Source organism: Callorhinus ursinus, unplaced genomic scaffold (assembly GCF_003265705.2).
Source record: "Callorhinus ursinus isolate GAN/ISIS: 27379988/994484 unplaced genomic scaffold, GSC_fseal_2.0 scaffold2, whole genome shotgun sequence".
NCBI lineage: Eukaryota > Metazoa > Chordata > Mammalia > Carnivora > Otariidae > Callorhinus > Callorhinus ursinus.
This window is the reverse complement of record NW_027397064.1, coordinates 42794434-42820967: the sequence shown is the minus strand read 5'-3', so window position 1 is coordinate 42820967 and position 26534 is coordinate 42794434. Positions and strand designations below refer to the sequence as shown.

General features: G+C 38.3%; 1 protein-coding gene across 1 annotated transcript in view; it reads left to right on the top strand.

Moving 5' to 3' along the window:
- ANKAR (ankyrin and armadillo repeat containing) overlaps positions 1–26534 on the top strand; it is a 75828-nt gene that overhangs the window by 9647 nt on the left and 39647 nt on the right. Inside the window, exons 3-9 of the mRNA XM_025848728.2 lie at positions 620–1057; positions 10815–10978; positions 11610–11713; positions 15669–15849; positions 17014–17233; positions 18892–18927; positions 25753–25954. Of these exons, the coding sequence (XP_025704513.1) occupies positions 620–1057; positions 10815–10978; positions 11610–11713; positions 15669–15849; positions 17014–17233; positions 18892–18927; positions 25753–25954 (1345 nt within the window). The remainder of the gene's footprint in view (positions 1–619; positions 1058–10814; positions 10979–11609; positions 11714–15668; positions 15850–17013; positions 17234–18891; positions 18928–25752; positions 25955–26534) is intronic.

The following is a 26534-nucleotide window of genomic DNA, read 5'->3' as shown; positions in this document are numbered from 1 at the left end:
ACAACAAGGAAGTCCTTAATTTCATTATAAATAGGAAGAAAATGTAACAGGAAATTTGTCAGAGTAAAATCAAGTTTTAATTCTTATTTATTTCATCACAATTAGTTAGCAGGAAAGTTCTCTATTGTATATGTTTAGCTTCTGATATCAGCAAAAAAAAAGAAATGTGTAATAGAAGGCTTGAAAAAGCAAATTATACTTTTAGCCAAGTGAAAAGCTGAATTCCTGCTTAAAGGGAGATCACACTGGCTGTCCAATTTTCCCAACACCATTTGTTGAAGAGACTGTCTTTTTTCCATTGGACATTCTTTCCTGCTTTGTTGAAGATTAGTTGACCATAGTTACCCTGATTAAATATGGGACTTACATTGTGTTTCTTGCCTCCAAAGGGAATGGAAATCTATTCTAATTCTACAAGCTTTCATCTTTCTTTATTCTGCATGGTTACCGCTCATCCATGTGCTTTTCATCTTTAACAAATTTTTTGGCATCTCATTATTTCTTTATTGTCACGTTAGTAGGATTTCAAGATGAAACCCGGTGTTCAATCTCCTCTATTTATGCAGAAGCCAAGTATGATGTTTTCACTATCTACATTTTTTTTTCTTTTACTGTTAAGGTCTGATTGATATTACGAAGGATCCAGACTTTAATGGAATCTATGATGAAGACATGAATGAAGATCCAACATATAACCCCAATGGCTCTGAAGAAAAAGCTGTTTTTATGAAATATGCTGAAAACACTATGCTAAAATTAACATTCAGTACCACACAAGTTCAACAGTATGAAAATGTTTTTATATTTGAAACAGCCTATTGGCTTACAAATGCTATAAAATGTAATCAAGATCATCTTGATATTTGTACCTACCAGAAACTACAGCAAAGATTATATCTTCAGAAAAAGATTATTCAAAAACACTTTGAGAAGAAAAAAGAAATCAGAAGAGGGATAGGATACCTAAAGTTAATATGTTTTCTGACTCCCTTTCTACTGAGTTTAAAAAAGAAGATGAAAGTTCCATATTTAAGTAGTCTGCTTCCACCTTTTTCAGGTAAGCGTATCAACAAAAATCAAATATAAAATAATTATATATATATGTAATTTATATTTATTTATTTATTTTATTTTTTATTAACATATAATGTATGATTTGTTTCAGGGGTACAGTTCTGTGATTCATCAGTCTTACACAATTCACAGCACTCACCATAGCACATACCCTCCCCAGTGCCCATCACCCAGCCACCCCATCCCTCCCACCCACCTCCACTCCAGCAACCCTCAGTTTGTTTCCTGAGATTAAGATTCTCTTCTGATTTGTCTCCCTCTCTGGTTTCATCTTGTTTCATTTTTCCCTCCCTTCCCATATGATCCACTGTCTTGTTTCTCAAATTCCTCATATCAGTGAGATCATATGCTAATTGTCTTTCTCTGATTGACTTATTTCACTTAGCATAACACACTCTAGTTCGAACCACATTGTTGCAAATGCCAAGATTTCATTTTTTGATGGCTGCATAATATTCCATTCTATATATATATACCACTTCTTCTTTATCCATTCATCTGTTGATGGACATCGTGGCTCTTTCCATAGTTTGGCTATTGTGGACATTGCTGCTATAAACATTGGGGTGCATGTGCCCCTTCAGATCACTACATTTAAATCTTTGGGGTAAATACCCAGTAGTGCAATTGCTGGGTCATAGAGTAGCTATATTTTCAATTTTCTGACCTCCATACTGTTTTTCCAGAGTGGCTGCACCAGCTTGCATTCCCACCAACAGCGTAGGAGGGTTCCCCTTTCTCTGCATCCTCGCCAACATCTGTTGCTTCCTGACTTGTTAATTTTAGCCATTCTGACTGGTGTGAGGTGGTATCTCATTGAAGTTTTGATTTGGATTTCCCTGATGCCGAGTGATGTTGAGCATTTTTACATGTGTCTGTTGGCCATTTGTATGTCTTCTTTGGAAAAATGTCTGTTCATGTCTTCTGCCCATTTCTTGATTGGATTCTTTGTTCTTTGGGTGTTGAGTTTGATAAGTTCTTTATAGATTTTGGATCTAGCCCTTTATCTCGTATGTCATTTGCAAATCTCTTCTCCCATTCTGTCAGTTGTCTTTTGGTTTGTTGACTGTTTCCTTTGCTGTACAAAATCTTTTTATCTTGATGAAGTCTCAATAGTTCATTTTTGCCCTTGCTTCCCTTGCCTTTGGCGATGTTTCTAGGCTAGGAAGAAGTTGCTGCCGCTGAGGTCAAAGAGATTGATGCCTGTGTTCTCCTCAAGGATTTTGATGGATTCCTGTCTCACATTTAGGTCTTTCATCCATTTTGAGTCTATTTTTGTGTGTGGTGTAAGGAAATGGTCCAGTTTCATTCTTCTGCATGTGGCTGTCCAATTTTCCCAACACCAATTGTTGAAGAGACTGTCTTTTTTCCATTGGACATTCTTTCCTGCTTTGTTGAAGATTAGTTGACCATAGAGTTGAGGGTCCATTTCTAGGCTCTCTGTCCTGTTCCATTGATCTATGTGTCTGTTTTTGTGCCAGTACCATACTGTCTTGATGATGACAGCTTTGTAATAGAGCTTGAAGTCTGGAATTGTGATGCCACCAGCTTTGCTTTTCTATTTCAACATTCCTCTGGCTCTTTGGGTTCTTTTCTGGTTCCACACAAATTTTATGCTTATTTGTTCCATTTCTTTGAAAAAAGTGGATGGTATTTTTATAGGGATTGCATTAAATGTGTAGATTGCTCTAGGTAGCATAGACATTTTCACAATATTTGTTCTTCCAATCCATGAGCATGGAACATTTTTCCATTTCTTTGTGTCTTCCTCAATTTCTTTCATGAGTATTCTATAGTTTTCTGCGTACAGATTCTTTGCCTCTTTGGTTAGATTTATTCCTAAGTATCTTATGGTTTTGGGTGCAATTGTAAATGAGATCGACTCCTTAATTTCTCTTTCTTCTGTCTTGTTGTTGGTGTATAGAAATGCAACTGATTTCTGTGCATTGATTTTATATCCCGCCACTTTACTGAATTCCTGTATGAGTTCTAGCCATTTTGGGGTGGAGTCTTTTGGGTTTTCCACATAAAGTATCATATCATCTGCAAAGAGTGAGAGTTTAACTTCTTTGCCGATTCAGATGTGTTTTATTTCTTTTTGTTGTCTGATTGCTGAGGCTAGGACTTCTAGGACTATGTTGAATAGCAGTGGTGATAGTGGACATCCCTGCCATGTTCCCAACCTTATGGGAAAAGCTCTCAGTTTTTCCCCACTGAGAATGATATTTGCTGGGGATTTTTCATAGATGGCTTTTTATAATATTGAGGTATGTACCCTCTATTCCTACATTGTGAATTTTTTTTATATTATGTTATCTTAATCACCATACATTGCATCATTAGTTTTTGATGTAGTGTTCCATGATTCATTGTTTGCGTATAACACCCAGTGCTTCATGCAGAATGTGCCCTCTTTAATACCTATCACCAGGCTAACCCAGTCTCCAACCCCCCTCCCCTCTAGAACCCTCAGTTTGTTTTTCAGAGTCCATTGTCTCTCATGGTTCATCTCCCCCTCCGATTTACCCCCATTCATTCTTCCCCTCCTGCTATCTTCTTTTTTCTTTTAACATATAATATATTATTTGTTTCAGAACTACAGATCTGTGATTCAACAGTCTTGCACAATTCACAGCGTTCACCATAGCACATACACTCCCCAGTGTCCATCACCCAGCCACCCCATCCCTCCCACCCCCCACCACTCCAGCAACCCTCAGTTTGTTTCCTGAGATTAAGAATTCCTCATATCAGCGAGGTCATATGATACATCTTTCTCTGATTGACTTATTTTGCTCAGCATAACACCTCCAGTTCCATCCACGTCACTGCAAATGGCAAGATTTCATTCTTTTTGATGGCTGCATAATATTCCAGTGTGTGTCTGTGTGTGTGTGTGTGTGTGTGTGTATGTGTGTATATATATATATATATATATCACATCTTCTTTATCCATTCATCTGTCGATGGACATCTTGGCTCTTTCCACAGTTTGGCTATTGTGAACATTGCTGCTATAAACATCGGGGTGCACATATCCCTTCAGATCCCTACATTTGTATCTTTGGGGTAAATACCCAGTAGTGCAATTGCTGGATCGTCGGTAGCTCTATTTTCAACTTTTTGAGGAGCCTCCATACTGTTTTCCAGAGTTACTGCACCAGCTTGCATTCCCAACAATGGCCTACACTGTGAATAGTTTTAATCAAGAAAAGATGCTGTACTTTGTCAAATACTTTTTCTGCATATGGTTCTTGTTCTTTCTTTTATTAATGTATTGTATCACATTGATTGATTTGTGGATGTTGAACCAACCTTGCAGCCCAGGAATAAATCCCACTTGGTTATGGTGAATAATCCTTTTAATGTACTGTTGGATCTATTGGCTAGTATTTTGGTGAGATATTTTGCATCCATGTTCATCAGGTATATTGGTCTGTAATTCTCCTTTTTGAGAGAGTCTTTGTCTGGTTTTGGGATCAAGGTAATGCTGGCCTCATAAAATGAGTTTGGACGTTTTCCTTCCGTTTCTACTTTTTGGAACAGTTTCAGAAGGATAGGTATTAATCTTCTTTAAATGTTTGGTAAGGGGTGCCTGGGTGGCTCAGTCGTTAAGTATCTGCCTTTGGCTCAGGTCATGATTCCAGGATCCTGGGATTGTTGTCTGATTATTGTCCCCCAGGACCCTGGGGCTCAATCGGATTCCCTGCTCACAGGAAGCCTGCTTTGCCCTCTCCCCCTCCCCCTGCTTGTGTTCCCTCTCTCACTGTGTCTCTCTCTGTCAAATAAATAAACAAAATCTTTTAAAAAAAATAAATAAATGTTTGGTAGAATTCTCCTGGGAAGCCATCTGGCCCTGGGCTCTCGTATGTTGGGAGAATTTGGTTACTGCTTCAGTTTCCTTACTGGTTATGGATCTGTTCAGATTTTCTATTTCTTCCTGGTTCAGTTTTGGTAGCTTATACGTCTCTAGGAATGCATCCATTTCTTCCAGATTGTCTAATTTGCTGGCATATAGTTGCTCATCATATGTTCTTATAATTGTTTGTATGTCTTTGGTGTTGGTTGGGATCTCTCCTCTTTCATTCATGATCTTATTTATTTGGGTCCTTTCTCTTTTCTTTTTGATAAATCTGGCCAGGGGTTTATCAATCTTATTAATTCTTTCAGAGAACCAGCTCCTAGTTTCGTTGATCTACTCTACTGTTCTTTTGGTTTCTATTTCATTGTTTTCTGCTCTCATCTTTATTATTTCTCCTCTCCTGCTGGGTTTAGGCTTTATGTGCTGTTCTTTCTCCAGCTCCTTTAGGTGTAGGGTTAGGTTGTGTATTTGAGACCGTTCTTGTTTCTTGAGAAAGGCTTATAGTGCTATGTACTTTCCTCTTAGGACAGCCTTTGCTGTGTCCCAAAGACTTTGAACAGTTGTGTTTTCATTTTCATTTGTTTCCATGAATTTTTTAAATTCTTCTTTAATTTCCTGGTTGACCCATTCATCCTTTAGTAGGATGCTCTTTATCCTCCATGTATTTGAGGTCTTTCCAACTTTCCTCTTGTGATTGAGTTCTAGTTTCAAAGCACTGTGGTCCAAAAATATGCAAGGAATGAACCCAAACTTTTGGTATCAGTTGAGATCTGATTTGTGACCCAAGATGTGAGCTATTCTGGAGAACGTTCCATGGGCACTAGAGAAGAATGTGTATTCTGTTGCTTTTGGAAGAAATGTTCTGAATATATCTGTGAAGTCCAACTGGTCCAGTGTGTCATTTAAAGCCTTTATTTCCTTGTTGATCTTTTGCTTAGATGATCTGTCCATTTCAGTGAGAGGGGTGTTAAAATCCCCTATTATTACTGTATTATTGTCAATGTGTTTCTTTGATTTTTTGTTATTAATTTGCTTATATAATTGGCTGCTCCAGTGTTAGGGGCATAGATATTTAAAATTGTTAGATCTTCTTGTTGGATAGACCCTTTAAGTAGGATATAGTGTCTTTCCTCATCTGTTATTATAGTCTTTGGTTTGAAATCTGATTTGTCTGATATAAGGATTGACACCCCAGCTTTCTTTTGATGCCCGTTAGCATGGTAAATTATTTTCCATCCCCTCATTTTCAATCTGAAGTTCTCTTTGGGTCTAAAATGAATCTCTTGCAGACAGCATATCTATGGGTCTTGCTTTTTTATCCAATCTGATACCCTGTGTCTTTTGATTGGGGCATTTAGCCCATTTACATTCAGGAGAACTATTGAAAGATATGAATTTAGTGCCATTATATTGCCTGTAAGGTGACTGTTACTGTATATTGTGTCTGTTCCTTTCTGGTCTGTGTTACTTTTAGGCTCTCTGTTTGCTTAGAGGACCCCTTTCAGTATTTCTTGTAGGGCTGGTTTGGTGTTCACAAATTCTTTTAGTTTTTGTTTGTCCTGGAAGCTTTTTATCTCTCCTATTTTCAATGACACCCTAGCTGGATATAGTATTCTTAGCTGCATATTTTTCTTGTTTAGTGCTCTGAATATATCATGCCAGTCCTTTCTGGCCTGCCAGGTCTCTGTGGATAGGTCTCCTGCCAATCTAATATTTCTACCATTTTGGTTACAGACCTCTTGTTCTGAGCTGTTTTCAGGATTTCTCTTTGTCTCTGAGACTTTTAGATGTCGGGGTGTTGACCTATTTTTATTGATTTTATTAGATGTTGGGGTGTTGACCTATTTTTATTGATTTTAAGGGGCTTCTCTGTGCCTCCTGGATCTTGATACCTGTTTCCTCCCCCAAATTAGGGAAGTTCTCTGCTATTATTTGCTCCAATATACCTTCTGCCCCTCTCTTTCTTCTTCTTCTAGGATCCCAATTATTCTAATATTGTTTCATCTTATGGTATCACTTATCTCTTGAATTCTTCCCTCATGATCCAGTAGTTGTTTATCTCTCTTTTCCTCAGCTTCTTTATTCTCCATCATTTGGTCTTCTATATCACTAATTCTCTCTTCTGCCTCATTTATCCTAGCAGTTAGAGCCTCCATTTTTTATTGTACCTCATTAATAGCCTTTTTGATTTTGACTTGGTTAGATTTTAGTTCTTTTATTTCTCCAGAAAGGGATTCTCTAGTATTTTCTATGCTTTTTTCAAGCCCAGCTAGTATCTTTATAATCATTCTGAACTCTAGTTCCCACATCTTACTAATGTCCATATTGATAATGTCCATATTGATTAGATCCCTGGCAGTTGGTACTGCCTCTTGTTCTTTTTTTTTTTTTTTGAGGTGAGTTTTTCAGTTTTGTCATTTTGTCCAGAGAAGAATAGATGAATGAGAGAACAAAATGCTAAAAGGGTAACAATGACTCCAGAAAAATGTACACTAAAAAATCAGAAGAGACCCAAAACCAGGGGGAAAAGAAAGGAAAAAACAAAAGCAAAAAAGAATATGATCAGGCTGGTGAATAGAACAGAGCCACACACTAGATTTTGGGTTTATTTTGTTCCATTAGGAGAAACTGCCTCCCAAAATTTTAAAGAAAGAAAAACATATATATACAAAAATAAGGGTAAATATGATGAAGGGATGGAATATGATTGTAAAGATGAAAATTTAAAAAGATTTTTAAAAAGGAATTGATAGGATAAGAAGTTGGTTGAAAAAAGAAGGAAGAAAATTTAAAAAAAAAAAGAGAGAATGTGATCAAGCAGGAGACTAGAACAAAGCCATACACTAGATTAAGATACATTTTGATCTGTTAGAAGAAACTGTATCCCAAAATCTTAAAGAAAGGAAAACTCATATATATACAAAAAATAAGGTTAAATACAATGAAGGGATAGAATATGACTGTAAAAATGAAAATTAAAAAAGATTTTAGGGAGCCTGGGTGGCTCAGTCATTAAGCATCTGCCTTTGGCTCAGGTCATGATCCCAGGGTCCTGGGATCGAGTCCCGTATCAGGCTCCCTCCTCAGTGGGAAGCCTGCTTCTCCCTCTCCCACTCCTGCTACTTGTGTTCCCACTCTTGCTGTCTCTCTCTCTCTGTCAAATAAATAAATAAAATCTTTAAAAAAAAGATTTTAAAAAAGGAATTGATAAGATTTTGGTTGAAAAAGAAAAGAAGAAAAATTTTTAAAAAATAGAAAAAGTAAAAATAAAGAAAATTTACAAAATTAACTTTGAAAGACTAAAGAATCATGGGGGAAAAGCCATGAATTCTATGTGCTGTATTCCCCTAGTGCTGGAGTTCTGCCGTTCTCATTGATTGATAAACTTGGTCTTGGCTGGATGTTCTTGCTGATCTTCTGGGGAAGCCTGTTGCTGCGGTTCCCAAATGTCTTTGCCAGAGTCAGAATTGCCCCGCCCTTGCGGGGGCCAGGCTAAGTCATCTGCTTGGTTTTTCTCTCAGGAGCTTTTGTTCCCTGCAAGCTTTCTGCACAGCTTTGGAGGACTAGAATGAAAATGGTGGCCTCCCAATCTCTGCCCAGAGGAGCCAAGAACTCGGGGTCCCACTCCTCAGTGAGCCCCCAGAGAAAAGCAGTCCTGTCTCCCTGTTCTCCAGCTGCACTCCATGCTCACCAAGCCTATGACCGAGCATTTCTATCTCTGGCACACTACCCCGTGTGGAGTCTCCAAACCCAGCAGATCCCTGTGGAGCATTTCTGCACCGCTCCTCCCGGGAGAGGAAGGGGAGTCTCCCCAGATTTGCCACTTGTTGGGTCCCCGCTGGAGGAGCAGTGGCCCAACTGTGCCGCAGATCACGGTTTATGAAAACCCTGAGCTGAGAGCCCACTCCTGGGCTCTGTCTCTGCAGCCGGCTTCCCCGCTCCGATACCTGGGAGCTCTGCTGCACTCAGGCACCCCCGTCTTTCTGTGACCCCGAGGGTCCCAAGACCACACTGTGCCAGCAAGGGTTCCACCCCCCGCTTAGCCACTGGAGCAACGTCCCTCAGTGGAGCCAACTTCTAAACGTTCTGATTTTGTGGTCCGCTGCTCTATCACTTGCCAGAAGTGGCGGTCGGAGGCCCCCTCCCCTGCCATCTATCCTCCCGAATATCGCCTCGGATTCACTTCTCCGCATGTCCTACCTTCCAGAAAGTGGTCACTTTTCTGTTCATAGAATTGCTGCTATTCTTTTCTTCGATCTCCTGTTGAGTTTGTAGGTGTTCAGAATGGTTTGATAACTATCTAGCTGAATTCCTGGGACCAGACGAAATTTTGGTCTCCTACTTCCCCGCCATCTTCAGATAAATCTAAATTTATATTTAAATTCAATTTTGCTTATAGTAGGTGAGTCCAGGCATATAACCTTATTGTAGCCTGTTATGAAACAAAACAAAACAAAACAACATTTAATGTCTCCAAGGTAGTTAAAAATATTTGCTATATGTACATAGTACTTGGTATATGTTTATACCAATTATAAGGGCTATTAGAAGACTTAAAATAAATTTTGAGAAAAATAAGGAAATATGCCATGTTCATGATGGGACATATGATAGGCTATGAGTGTATCATATCTGATCTATAAACCTACAAATTCAATGCACTTCTATTCAAAATCCCTACTGTGTTTTTATGAAAGTTTATAAATTGATTCTGAAATTAATATGGAGCAGTAAAGGGTCATGAATAGTGTTAAATTTCTGAAAAAGAAATGAAAATATATTTCAAAACTTTACTAGGGTGTTAGTGCTGTTTACACAAATAAACCAATGTAAGAGAATAGAGAGCTGAAATAGGACCGTACTTACGTGGAATTTGACAGGCATGTAGTGCAAACTATTCCCTGCACCCAGATTAGCACACAATTTATATATTTTCATTGGTGCCCAAACATGTAGGCTTATTATGATGGGCTTTCTATTCAAGTGGCAAATTTTCAGTAGGAATTTTGCAAATCATTTAATGAAAATTTGTATCATAAGCATTCAAATGGTGAAAATGATTACACTTATCTGTGAACTACTTAAAAATGGGCTCATGACCATTCTTATCCTGGGGTGGAGGTAGGAGGACAGGTGTATGGAACTAAGACCCTTCATTAAAAAGAATGTTAGCTATATTTGTAATGTTTTATTACTTAGATTAATTGGAAGCAAATATGACTAAATATTAATAGTTCCAGGTGGTGATATTAGGGTGTTATATTATTCCTTGTACTTTTCTGTACCTTTTACATTTCTCAAAATACGTTATATGTTTTACATTGATGAAACCATATTCTGCTAAGAAGTCAAAATATTGGACAAACCTAATCATTACTGGAGTTTTAGAAAATTATTTTTCTAAAATAAATGTTATATGTGTGGTTTTATTACTTTCCAAAAAAGTGAGCTGGTTATTTTTGTCAGTGAGAGATACCCACCTATTTCTTTTTAATGTCTCTTTTTGCCTGAACCAGCTCAGTTTAAGTTTTCATTTATTTTGCCCAAGATTCTCTGAGGCATAGTTTCAAATATTTTCTAACAATTGGAGGTAAAGATATTAGTCTTGAACTCACACATAGAAATCAATAAGTAGAATAATGGTTTGACTCTTCCCTTGAAATGTCTATACAATGAAACTAAAATGTATGCTATAAATACATTTTCGTGTTTAAAATATATATTAAGGCCATGATTTTAGAGACTATAATTGCCAAGATTTTCTTTAATGTGGATTTTTTTTCACTTGGTTTATGTAAATAAGAATCTAGATCTTCAAAATATGATTGTGTATGTGTTGTTTTCACTTCTAAATTAAAGTTTGTTTTCATTTTTGGAGATGACAAGGTCAAGACAGAGCGAGAATTGCCTCCATTTATTTATGGACGAGATTTTAAATGCCAGCATTTTCACTACAAAGAGGATCAATATTTTCATGTTCATGGAGGAATTGAATTTGATATCAGCACACCTTCAATTGAGAATGCTTTGGAAGATTTTAAGGTTTAAATTATTATTGTTTCTGAAATGGTTTGTCATTTCACAACTCTTTTATTTTATTCTCCATCCAGAAAGTCTCTGTTGGTACGAGCACTAGGCCAGTCTCCAAATGATTATCTTCCTAACTCACTAATCTTTTCATACATTATGTAACATACATATATTAAGTGCAACTATATCTGAGGTATGTTAGGTGTCAGAGATGAAATGACAAGCTAGGTACAACTATCCTCACAGAATTTGTAGACTTCTAATGGACCATATGTGCCCTAAAATAGTTAAAGAGTATAGTAGAAATCTTTCAACATTCACTACATAGTCTTCCATTTTCCTTGAAGATTAGTATTAGAAAAGAGATCCTCTAGAGTTTAGGAAAAATAATTTAATCTAGAATTTAATATAAACATAACGTTTGAATTATCATTGCTTTCCTACCTTCTTTACACTATCTTTTCTTTTGTATTTTTTCCTCACTCCTGTAGTAGGACTTGGATACATGTGGTTACCATTAGGGTCTGGTGGGATATTATATTAAAAATATATCATTTACAAGTATAAAATTTCATCTAAAAGAAGCCATAATTGTTTGGACTTGTTTAAAGATATGTTTTTAGTAACATAACTCATATTTTAGAACAATTTGGAAAAAATACGGGATTGTGCTGCTGATGCATTTGTAGAAGATTCAGGATACAAAGAACATTACTCAATACCAGTCATGGAACTTAATGGAAAAAGGTAAGGAACTTTCAGTAATTATTCACAGTAGCCAAAACTTGTTGAAAGTTAGGAGAAAACAAGGAAAGTGTCAAAATGCAAAGATTAACTTAATACCTCAGCATAGAGATCCTAGAACAATAACCCCCATGAATGAAATACAGACTCAACAAAATATTAAATAGTGTACTTATTGCTTCATGCTCTTTGGTACATTCTGTATAATAATCCTTAGAGGTGGTGATTAGTTCTTATAACTATCACTGTGATTACATGGGGATGGAGGTGAGGATCAAACCCTGGGGGCCTACTGAAAAGCAGTGGACTCAGCACAAAGCCCTTTAGTTCCATGAAGAATATGATTTAAAATCCTCTTCCTCTGCTGGGTCTTGTTCTGCCTGTCATCTTTTGAAGCTGGATGTTTCTCTAAGTTTTGCTAGGGTCTTTTTTGAATTATGTTCTTGGATTTTCATATCTTGGACACTGAAGTTTGGAAATATGGAAAGTAGAGCTGGGGGCATTATTATTAGGAGGTAGAGACTTGAGATTTAAAAGTATATAGGAGAGGTTTTTTGGTTTTGTTTTTTGTTTTTTTAAGGCATGGAAGTGGTTTAGAGAATAGGACCAAGTCTAGAACTCTGGAGAAGAGCAGCTTTTAAATGGGGTGGGGAGAAGCAGAGGAGAGAGCAAAGGAGACTGAGAAGGAATGATACAGGGAAGAGGACCCAGAAAGTATGATAGCATGGAAGCCAAATGGGGAGAATTTTTAAAATATGGAAATAGTTAAAAGCATCAAATTCAACAGAGAAAAAGGCCAAGTAAACTTAAGACTAAAGAGAGCACTCAGTTTGACAATGACTTGGTAAGAGAATTAGTTCTGGTTATAGGCTATGTGTAATAAGCTGGGTAAAGTTGGGGAGGGTTCATAGGATATGAAGAAGTAAAGACAAAGGTTATAAATTTTTCTCAAGATGCATGGCAATGAGGAAAATACCAGAAACAAGGCAGAGGGAGAAGCAGGATAAACAATGAAAGGTGGATCTTTCCATTAATACTGCCTGGAAGCTCACATGGTACTCGAGATGAAGTCAAAGACCATGTGGCTAATGACCTCCATGATTTGGGAGGGAGTTAAGTAATAGACCTCATGCCTTTAGAATGGACATTTAGTGTGCATCTTCCTGGAGGAGGAAATCTCTTGCTCAGGGATCCAGCATCTGTTGACATACTCCATGTACAACCCTTGCCAAGCTAAATAGTATCCTGGAAGCACCTCCGAATAATGCTTTATTTTCCCAGGTTGTAGTGTCTGGCTGGACACTAATGATCGTGGGATGCAGGGAATCAGGTGAGATGAAAGCTGTGCTTGGTGAGAGGTTGTTGTGGATGAAGAAGCATGGCTGGCATAAGCACACTGCCACTGAACTGTAAGGGATCCAGTCATATTGTTGCAATGGGATGCCATAGTGGAATTAGTTCTCTAGTTTCTGACTAATGCACAACATGTGGTCATCAGTGTTGGTGAACTGTAGTTAGTTGGATTTGAATTTACAGGCTTTCAAAATCAGCAGGAGTTGTTTCCCAAACCCAGCCAGCATGGAGTAAAAGTAAAAACCACAAGTGGAATACTAATCAGTATTTTCCTGGTTCCTGTACCAATTACTAGAGAACTTTCAGTCTCATAATTGCCACCCCCACATAGTTGTTCCTAGGAATCTCATATGCTCGTGGATCAGCTCTCAGGTACTATAAGATTTCTTCAGTTTCCTTCTTTCCTGTCTTAGTTCTCTGTAACGATCCACTGCTGGGCTCCAGGCACTCCATAGGCCCCATGAAGGTAATTCAGCACTAATGCCATTGCATTAGTGATGCTGTTGTTCTTGGTTGGGGATCTGGTGTCACCTCTGGGGCTGGCTCCTCCTCATGCCTGCTAAACAGCGTACATCAACTGTGAGACATGTTGAAGCCAATCCAATGAAGCAAGGAGAATTTCTTTCCTAATTTTATTGGTTTCAAGGAAGTGCTGCCTTGAACCCCTAACAATCTGGTGCGAAAACAACATGTTTAGTCATTTTCCTAACAGTTGTTCTTTTCTGTGATGTAGGGATCATTCTATGTTGGTGCAGGACCAGAGAATAATCTGAATGATTGAAAACATGCCTTCTTAAAAATCTCCCCTCTTTGATTTTATGTATCTTGATATTCTCTTTCCTCAGAATGGTTTATCTCCTAAGACACCCCTGGTCCCTTACGAAAATAGGATCAGTTCCACTGGCCCTCCAGGCATGCCTGGGAACATCGAAGTCCTAGATTGATTTTGGTTCAGGTTGGGTTCTTCTACCATACCAGAATCAAAAAGTAGGGACCACAGTCAGGTACTCAGGATTTGACCACCCATAAAACTACAAGAACTCATGAATTATTTATTAAGGTGACAATGACTGGAGGAAAAAGATTAATTTATTCCAGTACTAAAATGTCCTATTTGGGGGAGAGCATACCAGCATTGTGATACTGTTGTGGATATTAGGGGGCAGGTCAGAAATCAACTTAATATGCCAGTGGTATATCAGGGAAATGCGGTGCTGGAAGCTCCTCAGAAGCTGGGTGCCGATTCCCGGGCAGAATAATATGTAGGGAGTTATTTTAAAAGTGAGGCTCCCTTATAGTCCCTGCTGATGACTACACATAAGGTTTTGAGTAAGAACAGTGGTATGTCATTATGCAGTACTTGGATGAGGGCTCCCTCATGGCACTGGCCATCTGGGCGCTCTGTGCATGCAATATCATCTCTCTGCAGGCCAGTATAGGTTGTGTATCCAACCTTGGGTGGGGGCGTCCACAGAATTCTGTGGTAGAGACTTTCTCAGGGTAACCCACCTTTACCACTTCTTGCTTCTTCAGTTTCTAGGTAGGATAGCCCCCTGCTGATTCTAGCTGCTTGATTTGTATTGGATAAGTAAATTGAATTTCTAGAAGAAATCAACCCACATTCCCCTGGTGTGTGTTAAATTTATAAGTCTGTTTCATTGCCTCAGCAGTGATCTAAGAGTACATCACTGAGTACCAGGGCCCCAGGTGTAGTCAGCAGCTTCTGACCCCATAACAATTTACCACAGCCAGAGCTCGCTCCCTGGAGAAGTCCATAAAAAGAAGAGGTTGTAGGCACTGGGACTCTATGATGTGGTGCTGGGCCACTTGAAGACCAAAGGGCAACCTCAGTGTGATCCCCTATGCCCACATCTGTGGAGGTAGGATTACGGGACTTGGGGTATCTGTCTGTGGTGTCTACTCTTAGCAGCGTGTATGACACTGAAGAAAGGTGAGCTGTCTTCTTCTAGAAATTTAGTTTAGTCGTCCACTGTAAATCAAGCATCTAGGTATGATTCATACAGCTCCTTAGGCCCTAGAACCCATCACTACCATGATTTGAAAGCCTTCAAATCTGAGTAAGATTCAGAATACCTATTCCTCGATTTTGGAGCCTGCCTGGAGTCTAGTAAGTTAGGCAAGGCCCCATCCGTGAAGGTGGCACCTGCACAAGTCAGGGCCCACAGGAAATATGATAAGTCCCGCCACCTGGACTGGCACTGTATCTGCAAGGTGTGGGTGAAGACAGCCTTTAGTTTATATTTTTGTGGTCTAGTTTCCTTTGGGGAGGAGAGGATGGTGGATGGGAAGCATGACAACCTCAAATAAATGCGAACAGGTCCTCAAATATGCCTCCATCCCTGCAGAAGTCTATTATATTCAGAAAACTGGGATGGAAGTCAAGGTTAAGGAGGAGAGGATATTAGCCTCTGACCAGTTCATAACATAGTATTTCCCTAAGACCTTCTTTTTCAGTCAAGTACAATTTAAACTACAGTTTTATATTTAATTATTATAGAAAAATACAGTTTAGTGAGTATAGAAAAAAGTACCAAATTACTTCAAAGTCAGAAAGATTTATCTTTTTTTCTTTATTTTTTAATAGCTACTATGTGATCTGTTTTGAACTTGAAACTTACTATCATCAACTATATAAGACAAAGTGGTGGGGAGCCATAAATGAAGTCGTGAACAATCTGAAACCAAAAAGACTTCCACTAACAGATGCCCAATTACATGAACAATTTAAGAAAAAATTTGGTTTCAAAAAAGCTATGAAATGCAAGGTATTTCAGTAATTATCACATAATTTAGTGTAGGAAACTATTATAGATAATATTATTATAGATAAGTCTATGTCTCAAATTTTTATCTTAGGGATAAATATTAGGTTAAATAAAGCTTTCAATATGAAATAAAACTTCCACATTTTAGCAGCTTAGATGCTATATAATTCTGGATTATAAATTTCTGGTAGGGTTACAGAATAATCTATTAATGAACTGGATTGTGACCAATCTTCATAATGGCTAGTATTTATTGAGTGCTTATTTTGTGTGCCAGGCACTTTATAAATCCTTTTAAGAAACTTTTTCAAGGTACTCGTACTATTGTTATCATTCCTATGTTACAAATGAGAAATTTGAGGTGCAGTAAGTTAAGGATCTTCCCCAAATCACACAGCTAGTAAATGGCAGTCAGTCTTCAGTCCTGGGGAACCAAACCTGAGGAACAAACCTGTCATCCTGAATCAAATCACTATATCTGTTTCAACAAGCTTCATGTACAGCTTCTGGAACTGATAAGTGGTGAGCTCACCCATTTCAATGGATACACTGGCCTTTATTTACCATTTATTTATCTCAATGTCCATACATTTAACATTTTAATAACCTGTTCATTTAATTTTAAAATATTAAGTAGTCAGAATGTCTCAAAGAAGAGTATACTGTTTTTACCTCTGTTTTGAGAACTAGAGCAAAGAGGACAAATTGTATTTCTGTAACTATATATTTCTATTTCCTAGATTTCTAAATTAGATTGCTCTTCAATCAGAAAAGGAACCCAGTGATCTCCATTTGTTTAAGTAGTTCAGAAAGAAAATTGTCTATCCTGTTTTAATTGTCTCCGAAGAAGGATCTACAACTTCTCCTTAAAAAAAGAGGGAGAAAAAAACTTCCCAAAAATATTTTTTAAAGTTCTCAATGTTTCTTTTAGTTCTAATAACTTTAGTCTTTGTCCAGTGAGACACTATCCACATGGATCTTGTGAAAATTCTGTAACTGAGCACCAATCCTGTGATTATATTAATATATATTTATTAATTATGTTATATATTAACATTACATTTATTATAAATATATTAATATATATTTATTTTCCTTTTTTTCCTTAAGTTAAACTTTAAGTATACTTTGAAAAATTTATTCTGGCCCTCTTAATAATTTTAGAGCATCCCATTTGGTATGAAGTCTGCTGTTGAAAGAGGATTATCTGCTGTTTTCCATACATTTAGCCGTAAAACCTCAAGCTCAACCATCAATGTTTCAGATGAAGCAGGTTATACTATTTTCCATCATGCCGCTCTACACAACAGAGTTGCTATTATATGTCAACTGTGCAATGCTAACTTCAATGTCAACCAGAGACGCTTTATTATGTTTAGCCAAGGTACCATAAAGTTTTTAAAATTTAAACTGTTTTTCTTTTACTTATTACCCCTATTCAGAATTAAGAATGCATGTTGATTTTATTTTATTTTTAAGATTTTATTTATTTATTTGAGAGAGAGAATGAGATAGAGAGAGAGAGCATGAGAGGGGGAAGAGTCAGAGGGAGAAGCAGACTCCCTGCTGAGCAGGGAGCCCGACGCGGAACTCGATCCCAGGACTCCAGGATCATGACCTGAGCCGAAGGCAGTTGCTTAACCAACTGAGCCACCCAGGCGCCCCAAGAATCCATGTTGATTTTAGAGCAAGATTAAAATTTGGCATTGGGACCTAGAGCAAAGTTGAGGTTTTTGTTTCCCTTATTTCAGAGGGGCTCCTTTTAGTTTTCTAAGTATATCACTTATTGATCTCCTATATAGTATTATTTATTGCTTATTGTGTCTCCCTCACTTGAATATAAGCTCCTTAAAGGCAGTGATTTGGTTTACTTTGTTTGCCATGATATTCGAGTGCCTAGAAGAAAGCCTCAGGAAATAGTTGTTGGATGAATGCAGGGTAGCATTTGGTAATCACTGGGATAATTAATATACAGTGATGTACTATAGAAATTCAGAGAAAAGGTAGATAAATGGAGAACCCAGCAGGACATCCATTTCTTATCCCAGAGTTCTCAACCAGGGAATAGTATATTCACTATACATAAATATAAATTATAATTCATAACAAAAAATTCACCATAATAATAATTTTTTAAGTTAATGGCCCCTTTAAGGCTAATTTAGTTTTGACTTTAAAAAGCCATTTTTCCTGATTATTAGCTATGCATACCTATATATGTATTCATTGGAATAAATTTAACCAGTATAAAAATGATAACATTGAAAATGAAAGCAGAAGTCCTCCATAACTGAAGAGGGAAATAGAGATAAAATATCAGGAATAGCTGATACAACAATATTGGCAATAAGAATCGATGATTTTATATTTTAGCTAGCTATCTTGAAAAGTTGTGTTAAATTTTCACACACCAAAACAAAATGTTCTGCTTTAATCCTATTGACTACTAATAAATTCTATACTCTTACCAGTGTGATTAAAATGTTTTGATATTAAGATGCTTCCATTATTTGATTAACATGGAGCACAAATTCAGTTAAGTTTAAATGTAATGAGTACTCTGTTATTTAAAGATGTGCTCTGTTTTAAACCTTTTTTGGTTTAAATTTTGGTAAAATTTGGTAATTTTTTGGTGTGAAAAAAATCTTTGGTAAATTGAAATCTTTCGTTCATCTTGTGACTACTTGATTTCCATTTGGAATCTGTCCATTCCATTGGATAGATTTTGAAGTATGGAAAACGTATAACTCTACCTGCAATGTCTACGCATTATGACTTTACAACACAGAACTGCCCCAACTGTCAGTTTTGATCAGACACTTGAGAGGCAGTACCCCAGGTCTGCTCTGCCATGATGTCGGGGCATGCACCATGCCCAGATGGCTTGACCAAAGCTTCAACTCAATCCTGTTTGATGTAATCCTGCCTTTGGTATCCAAACGTAGCCACTTTGTTCTTATTCATATGAGTTTATTTTGACTAACTTAGGAAACTGCTGTACATTAATAATCATACTTCTCTGTGTATTCCCCTTTAAAACAGAGTCATCAAAAATGGACATGAGAAAAGAAAGAAATGGTAAGACATAAGTAAATATTTGGTGCATTTGAAAAGGTTATTGCATATATTAAAACTCTCCTTATAGTATTTAATCTCCAAAATGTTCTGTCACATGAGAACGTCACATAATGATGTTTTGTCTATATTTTGAAGTGTACATTTTTTTCTACCCATGGTCATTTATTTATATTTTTCTTAAGTCTTGGGGTTTTTTTCTTTTTTCTTCTTTTGACTGTGGAATTTGCAGTTACCTGTACTTATTTTTATAAAATCAGGCTAAAGTCATTTTTATGTCTTAATAAATAAATAAATAAATGCAGCTAATATTATTTAGATATGCTGCCATCTCGTGACATTAACAATCTGTGAGGTCTGAGGAATGAGGCATTCTTGACTGAGGTGAGAGATTTGACCTAAGTATTGAATACAGAGAATCAGAAAAAATTTTGAAGGCTGTATCTTCTATCTCTAAGAGACTATGCCTTCATACTCTACATAGGATAATTCAAGGAGGGTTTTTTTTTTTCAGGTTTTAGTCATATTTAGTTGATCAATGACCACCAACTTCAGTTTGGTTTATTTATCCCCAGAATACACAGTCAGCAACACAGTAAACCTGACATGAAAGTGGTGAATCGTAGCATGATTTAGCCATTCTTCCAACTCAGGAGTTTGACATCTTTTTTTAATTCCAGTATAATTAATGTACAGTTTTATATTAGTTTCAGGTGTATACTATAGTGATTCAACAATTCTGTACATTACTCAGTGCTCATCATGACAAGTGTGCTCTTTAATCCCCTTTGCCTACTTCACCCATCCCCCACCTACCTCCCCTCTGGTAACCACCTCCTCCCTGGTTTGTTCTGAATGTTTGTCTGTTTTTTTGTCTCGTTTTTTCTTTGTTTGTTTAGTTTCTTAAATTCCACGTGTGAGTGAAATTATATGATATTTGTGTTTTTCTGAGCGACTTATTACACTTAGTATTATATCCTCTGGATCCATCCATGTTGTTGCAAATGGCAAGATTTCATTCCATTTTATGGCTGAGTAATATTCCATTATATATATACATACCACATATTCTTTACCCATTCACCTATCAGTGGACACTTGGGCTGCTTCCATATTTTGGCTATTGTAAATAATGCTGCAATAAACGTAGATGTACATGTATCCTTTTGAATTAGTGTTTTTTAATTCTTTGGGCAAATACCCAGTAGTGTAATAACTTTATCATATCGTAATTCTATTTTTAATTTTTTTGAGGAATGTTTCCATACTGTTTTTCACAATGGCTGTACCAGTTTGGATTCCCACCAACAGTGCATGAGGATTCCTTTTTCTCCACCTCCTTACCAACACTCATTGTTTCTTGTGTTTTTTATTTTAGCCATTCTGATAGGTGTGAGTGATATCTCATTGTGGTTTTGCTTTGTATTTCCATGATAATTAATTATGTTGAGCATCTTTTCATGTGTCTGTTGGCCATCTGTATGTCTTCTTTAGAGAAATGTCTGTTCGTGTCTTCTGCCCATTTTTAAATTAGATTATTTGTTTTTTGAGTGTAGAGTTTTATAAATTCTTTATATGTTTTGGATATTAACCCCTTATCAGATATATCACTTGCAAATATCTTCTCCCATTCAGTAGGTTGCCTTTTAGTTTTGTTGATTGTTTCTCCTTCACTGTGCAGAAGCTCTTTATTTTGATGTAGTTCCAATAATTTATTTTTTGCTTTTGTTTCCCTTGCCTCAGGAGACATGCCTAGAAAGGTGGTGTTATGGCTGATGTCAGAGAAATTACAGCCCATGCACTCTTCTAGGATTTTTATCTTTTCAGGTCTCATATTTAGGTCTATAATACATTCTGAGTTGATTTTGTGTGTGGTGAAAAAAAGTGGCCCAGTTTCATTCTTCTGCATGTAGATGTCCAGTTTTCCCAACACCATTTATTGAAGAGACTGTCACATTGCATCTTCTTGCCAAGGAGAGTTTATTTTTAAAGAAACCATTTGCGAAGACCTGAGTCTAGTGGGGGAGGGCAGCAGTTATTCAAACCAGACATCTTCCACTGGGGGAGGAATGCAACTAACCTAAGATGATCTTAGAGACAATAAGTGTGCTGACCTCATTCTCCTCCCCCAATCTCCTGCCAGGGATCCCCACGGGCAGACACCGACAGAAAGCCGAAGGACAGGGATTGCAAATTCTGCAGGGTGGGGAGTAAAGGGTGGGAGGGCATGGAGCTTATCTGGCCCACCCACCCTGTAGCAATTTGCAGTTGAGTAACAATAGTGTGCTTCCTGCATTACTGCTTTCTTTTTTCATTTTCTAAGTATCATTTATCCCTACCTTATATGATATTATCTCTCTATTGTGTCTCCCTCACTTGAATAAGCTCCAGTAAAGGGCAAGGATTTGGTTCACTTTGCCATGATATTCTAGTGCCCAGAAGAAAGCCTGGCATTAGTAAGTGATTAGGAAATAGTTGTTAAATGAATATATGAATGGATGGATGCAGGGTAGCATATGACAATCACTGGCGGAATTAATAGCGTCATGTAATACAGATATTCAGAAAAAAGGAATAAATATGGCTTTCAGGTCCCAACAGAGCATCTATTCCCTCAACCAGCGTTCTCAGAGAATAGTTTCTTCAGACTACATAAACCCCTCCAGAACTTCGCTAATTCTAGCATGTCTTAGGCCAGTGTTTCTCATCCTTGTAGCACTGTTGACATTGTGGGCTGGATAATTCTTTGTTGTGGGGCGCTTTCCTGTGCACTATAGAATGTGCAGTATTTTTTTTTAACCCGTGTTGTTTTTTTTTATTTTTAAAATTTTTTTAAGATTTTTTTTTATTTTTTTTATTGTTATGTTAATCACCATATATTACATCATTAGTTTTTGATGCAGTGTTCCATGATTCATTGTTTGTTCATAACACCCAGTGCACCATGCAAAACGTGCCCTCCTCAATACCCATCACCAGGCTAACCCATCCCCCCATCCCCCTATCCTCTAGAACCCTCAGTTTGTTTTTCAGAGTCCATCATCTCTCATGGTTCGTCTCCCCCTCTGACATACTCCCCTTTTCTTCCTCTCCTGTTATCTTCTTCTTTTCCTTTTTTCTTAAAATATGTTGCGTTATTTGTTTCAGAAGTACAGATCTGTGATTCAACAGTCTTGCACAATTCACAGCGCTCACTGTAGCACATACCCTCCCCAATGTCTATCACCCAGCCATCCCATCCCTCCCACCCCCTTTTTTTAAGATTTTATTTATTTATTTGTCAGATGAGAGAGCACAAGCGGGGCAGTGGCAGGCAGAGGGAAAAGCAGGCTCCCTGCTGAGCAAGGAGCCCGATGTGGGACTCAATCCCAGGACGCTGGGATCATGACCTGAACCGAAGGCAGACGCTTAACTGATTGAGCCACTCAGGTGCCCAATTAAGCACACTTTAAAGTAGTAAGAGGGGGATATAAGAACAGTACTCCTGCCCTCAGGTTGTGCTGAAATGTTTTTTTTTTTTTTTTTTTTTTTTTTTGAACGAGGGGGAGAAGAGAGGGAGAGGGCAGGTAGGGAGGCTTGTGTGGTTTTTAAAAAATACTCGTCAGGTCATTTTGATGTTTCTACTGCTGAGAGCAGCTAACAGCCTTTTGTTGATTGACATGAACCACCATGTTCCATAGTCCTATGATTGGGTCTCAGTCTTCTGGGGAGCCTGTGCTCCTGGACTGTGAACTTCACATGTACTCTCAGTCCTGGCCCCCACCTTAGGTGTGACAGGGTGGCTGGAGGGGGGCCAGAGTTGGATATTTCCCTTCCCCCCCAGGTAGGTTAGGCTCTGATAAAACCCAGCAGGTTAGGCTCTGGTAAAATAGTTTCTCCTGAGGGCAAGCCTTGTTAAGAGAAATGGAATGCTCTGGTATATCTCAAAACGGTTCCTTTTCCCCTGCCTCTCCGCGCCCCCCCCCCACCCGCAAGCATGAGGGGATATTTCTCTGATATCTACCATGAGGACCTTGTCAAACTTCTGGAGTTAAAACTCACTGAAGCATGGGGACCCCCTGGGACTGGGTCCCCCTCGAGTTTTAACTCCTCAACTTATCCACAATGAGCCACCAGCAATTTGTCAATTATAGTTCAGATTTTCCTACTGTTACCAAAACCCAGGTTCAACTGCCTGCTATTCAAAAAGCCAATTCTTGAGAGACGAGTTTTTTTTTCTTTTAAAGATTTTATTTATTTATTTGACAGAGACACAGCGAGAGAGGGAACACAAGCAGGAGGAGTGGGAGAGGGAGAAGCAGGCTTCCCGCAGATCAGGGAGCCCGATGTGGGGCTCGATCCCAGGACCCTGGGATCATGACCTGAGCCGAAGGCAGACACCCAATGACTGAGCCACCTAAGCGCCCCTCGAGAGACGAGTTTTGATTAGAAAGGAATACAAGCTTTATTCAGGAGGCTGGCCACCGGGGGAGAAGGCAGACTCTTGTCCAAAGGCTAACTTCAAGTTTTCTGCCTGGCCCAAGAAGGATTTTTGAAGGAGTTTAGGGCAGTTAACCGTAAATCGGCTACATTTCTTTAATTACAGGCAGACTCAATGGTGTCAGTTATAGACATTATCTTCATTATCTTCATGCTTAGAGGTTGTGCAAGGGGGTTGTGCAGAGGAGTCTGGTTCCTTAGTGCCAAGGGGCTATGCAAGAGGTTCCGGTTTCTGTTTTGTGTTGTGCAGAAGCCTTCTGTTCTTTCTGGAAAGAATGCATAATCTATAGATAAACAATGAAAGGTTAATCAATCACTTGGGCCAAGGGTGATTGCTAAAAACTTAAAGACTACTAGGTTGGCTGGAGGGGCTGAGGCAGCTTTACTAGTCTAGCACTAGGTCCTGTGGAGATTTCTTTTTAGTCACTTATGCTTCTCTGTATCTCTGTCTGTATCTCCAACTTTGGGGGGCAGCATTTTTGCTCTGAGACCTCACTTCTCAATCATATCCAGGAAGAGTTGTTGATTTCTCAGTTTGTTTAGTTTTCTACTTGCTGTTAGGACAGAATGGTGACTTAAGCTCCTTCCATGCCAAACCAGAAACTGGAAGGCTAAGCAGTGATTTTAGATAGATAAATCAGGTCAGATATTACAGATGATCAAAAACTATGATGTAAAGCTTAGACAAGGAAGGCAGGCCAGAGGCCATTGAAAGTGTCTGAGTTGGGAGAAAACCAGTGCTTCACTGAGGAATTATCATTTAGGCTGAGAAATATGAGTTAGCTGGATGCTGGTCAGAAAAGCATTGTTTGGGAGAAGGAAGCTCTTATACAGCAGGAATAGCCCAAGGTGACCGGATAATTCACCATCCAAATCAGGGAGACTTGAAAATGGAAGAGGCACTATTAATCATCATGCTGGGGCAACAGGCATAGATGAGTACTTTCCTGGGCGAGCTGGGTCATGTGGCTGGCTACCCTGCATTTGAGGAGCTGCAAGAAGGCCCAAGTGAGGAGAACAAGTTGTGTATGTCATGGGTTTTTTGGTGGGAGGGGGATAGCTTGCAGTTCAGGTTAAATTGGAGCCAGTGGATCCTTTTCCTATATTCATGATCAGATGTCCCTGAGAAGCCACTGAAAAGTTTTAAGCCAGTAGGTAAGAAGATCCGATTTATATTTTGAAATAAGGGATTGGTGAAGGGCAAGAACAAGGTGGGAGGCTTAGAGTGGGGAGGTGGTGGCAGTAAAGATGGGTTGTAAAGGTACTTAGACTTGGTGATGGACTGGTTTTGGAGATGAGATGAGAAGGAGATACTAAGCAGTCTTTCAGGTTACTGGTTTGTAGAACTGGCTGGATGGTGATATTCTTCACTGATTTAGGCAGCAGGGAAAGAGGACCAGGTTTGGAGGGAAAGATAATTCAATTGGAACATGTTAAGTTTGAGGTGGTGTGTGGAGACACCTAGTGAGATGTTGGAGAAAAATATGTGGAGCTTGGAGGATAAAAACAGATCTGAGACGTAATCCTGGGAGTCACCAACTTTTAGGTGATAAATGAAGTCACTGCAAAGATAAAAAGGCCCAAGACAGAGCCTTAAGGCTCATGTAGGCATCAGGAGAGTGAGAACGTCCCAAAGGAGACTATGAAGGAGTAGCCAGAGGGATAGGAGAGAAACAGGAGGTTGTGATACCACAAAAGCCAAGGGAAAAAAATATTTTAAAGAGGAAGAACCTTACTGTTGAGAGGTTAAGGTAAGAATTGAAAAACACCCACTGGATTTCATAACATAGAGGGCTTTTGTGAGCGTATTTTTCCTTCAATTTCAAAGGATATTGCTTCCTACTACAAAACATTTAAATAAAATGGAAAATAATTTAAACAAGAAACAGCTTGTTTGATCACAAGACTATTTTATACATTGACTTAATCTTTCAAATATTTAATATTTTCAATGTTATTCTTAACTTATAAAGAAGGATTGATTTTTAATGGTCAGACATCCTGAGTTAAAGACATATAGAATTGCCTAAATTAATCCTTTTAGTGCTTATCTTGGAGCTTTTATATCAAAATATTAAAGCTCTGTGGATGGATATCAAAAGATATTTTATTTATTTATTTATTTATTTATTTATTTATAAGATTTTATTTTCTTGAGAAGGGGAGAGAGAGAGAGAACAAGAGCAGCAGGGAGGGAGAAACAGACTTTAATCCCAGGATGCTGGGATCGTGACCTGAGCTGAAGGCAGACGCTGAACTCACTGAGCCACCCAGGTGCCCCAAAAAGACATATGTTTTACATAGACATGTTAGATATTGATCACTTAAGTGATTGTCTATCCATTTTAGGCCCAACACCTCTACATCTGGCTGCACAGGCTTGCTCCTTGGAAACAACCATCTGTCTACTCTGTTTCAAAGCTGATTACACGCTTTCTGAAAAAAGAGGCTGGATGCCAATTCACTTTGCTGCTTTCTATGACAATATTGGTATCATCATTGCTCTCTGTAGGAAGGATCCTAGTTTGCTGGAAGCAGAGGCAACAGCTGAGTAAGTTATTAAGCATTTGTAAAAATATAAATTTCTGCTTTTGTGGCTTGCCTCAAACACTGACACTAAAAGGAATGGTTGGTATCACTGATGTGAAAGACTATAGTAAGGCTTACTCTGTTCTGGTCACTATCTTCTTCGTCTACCACTTGCCTTTAGAATGTATAAAGACAGAACTTCTACTAGCCTATCCATGCTATCTCAATGGTGTGGCCCTACAGACTAGTTTATCAAGTTAACTACCAAGTGCTCTGGAAGAAGCCTGAGACTGGGGAGAGAAATGTGCTCTAAATTGGAACCTACCCAACCGGGAGGCAGCTCAAGTGCTCCAGACCAATGTGGATAGGCCTCGGATAACAGGAGAAACATCTAATGGTATCCAGAAGAGAAACATGTTAAAAAGAAGAAAATAACCTTGGGGGCACCTGGCTGGGTCGGTTGGATAGAACCTGTGACTCTTGATCTCAGGGTTGTAAGTTAAAGCCCCAGGTTGGGTGTAGAGATTAGTCAAAAATAAAATCTTTTAAAAACAAGTTTTTAAAAAGAAGAAGATAGCAGGAGGGGAAGAATGAAGGGGGGG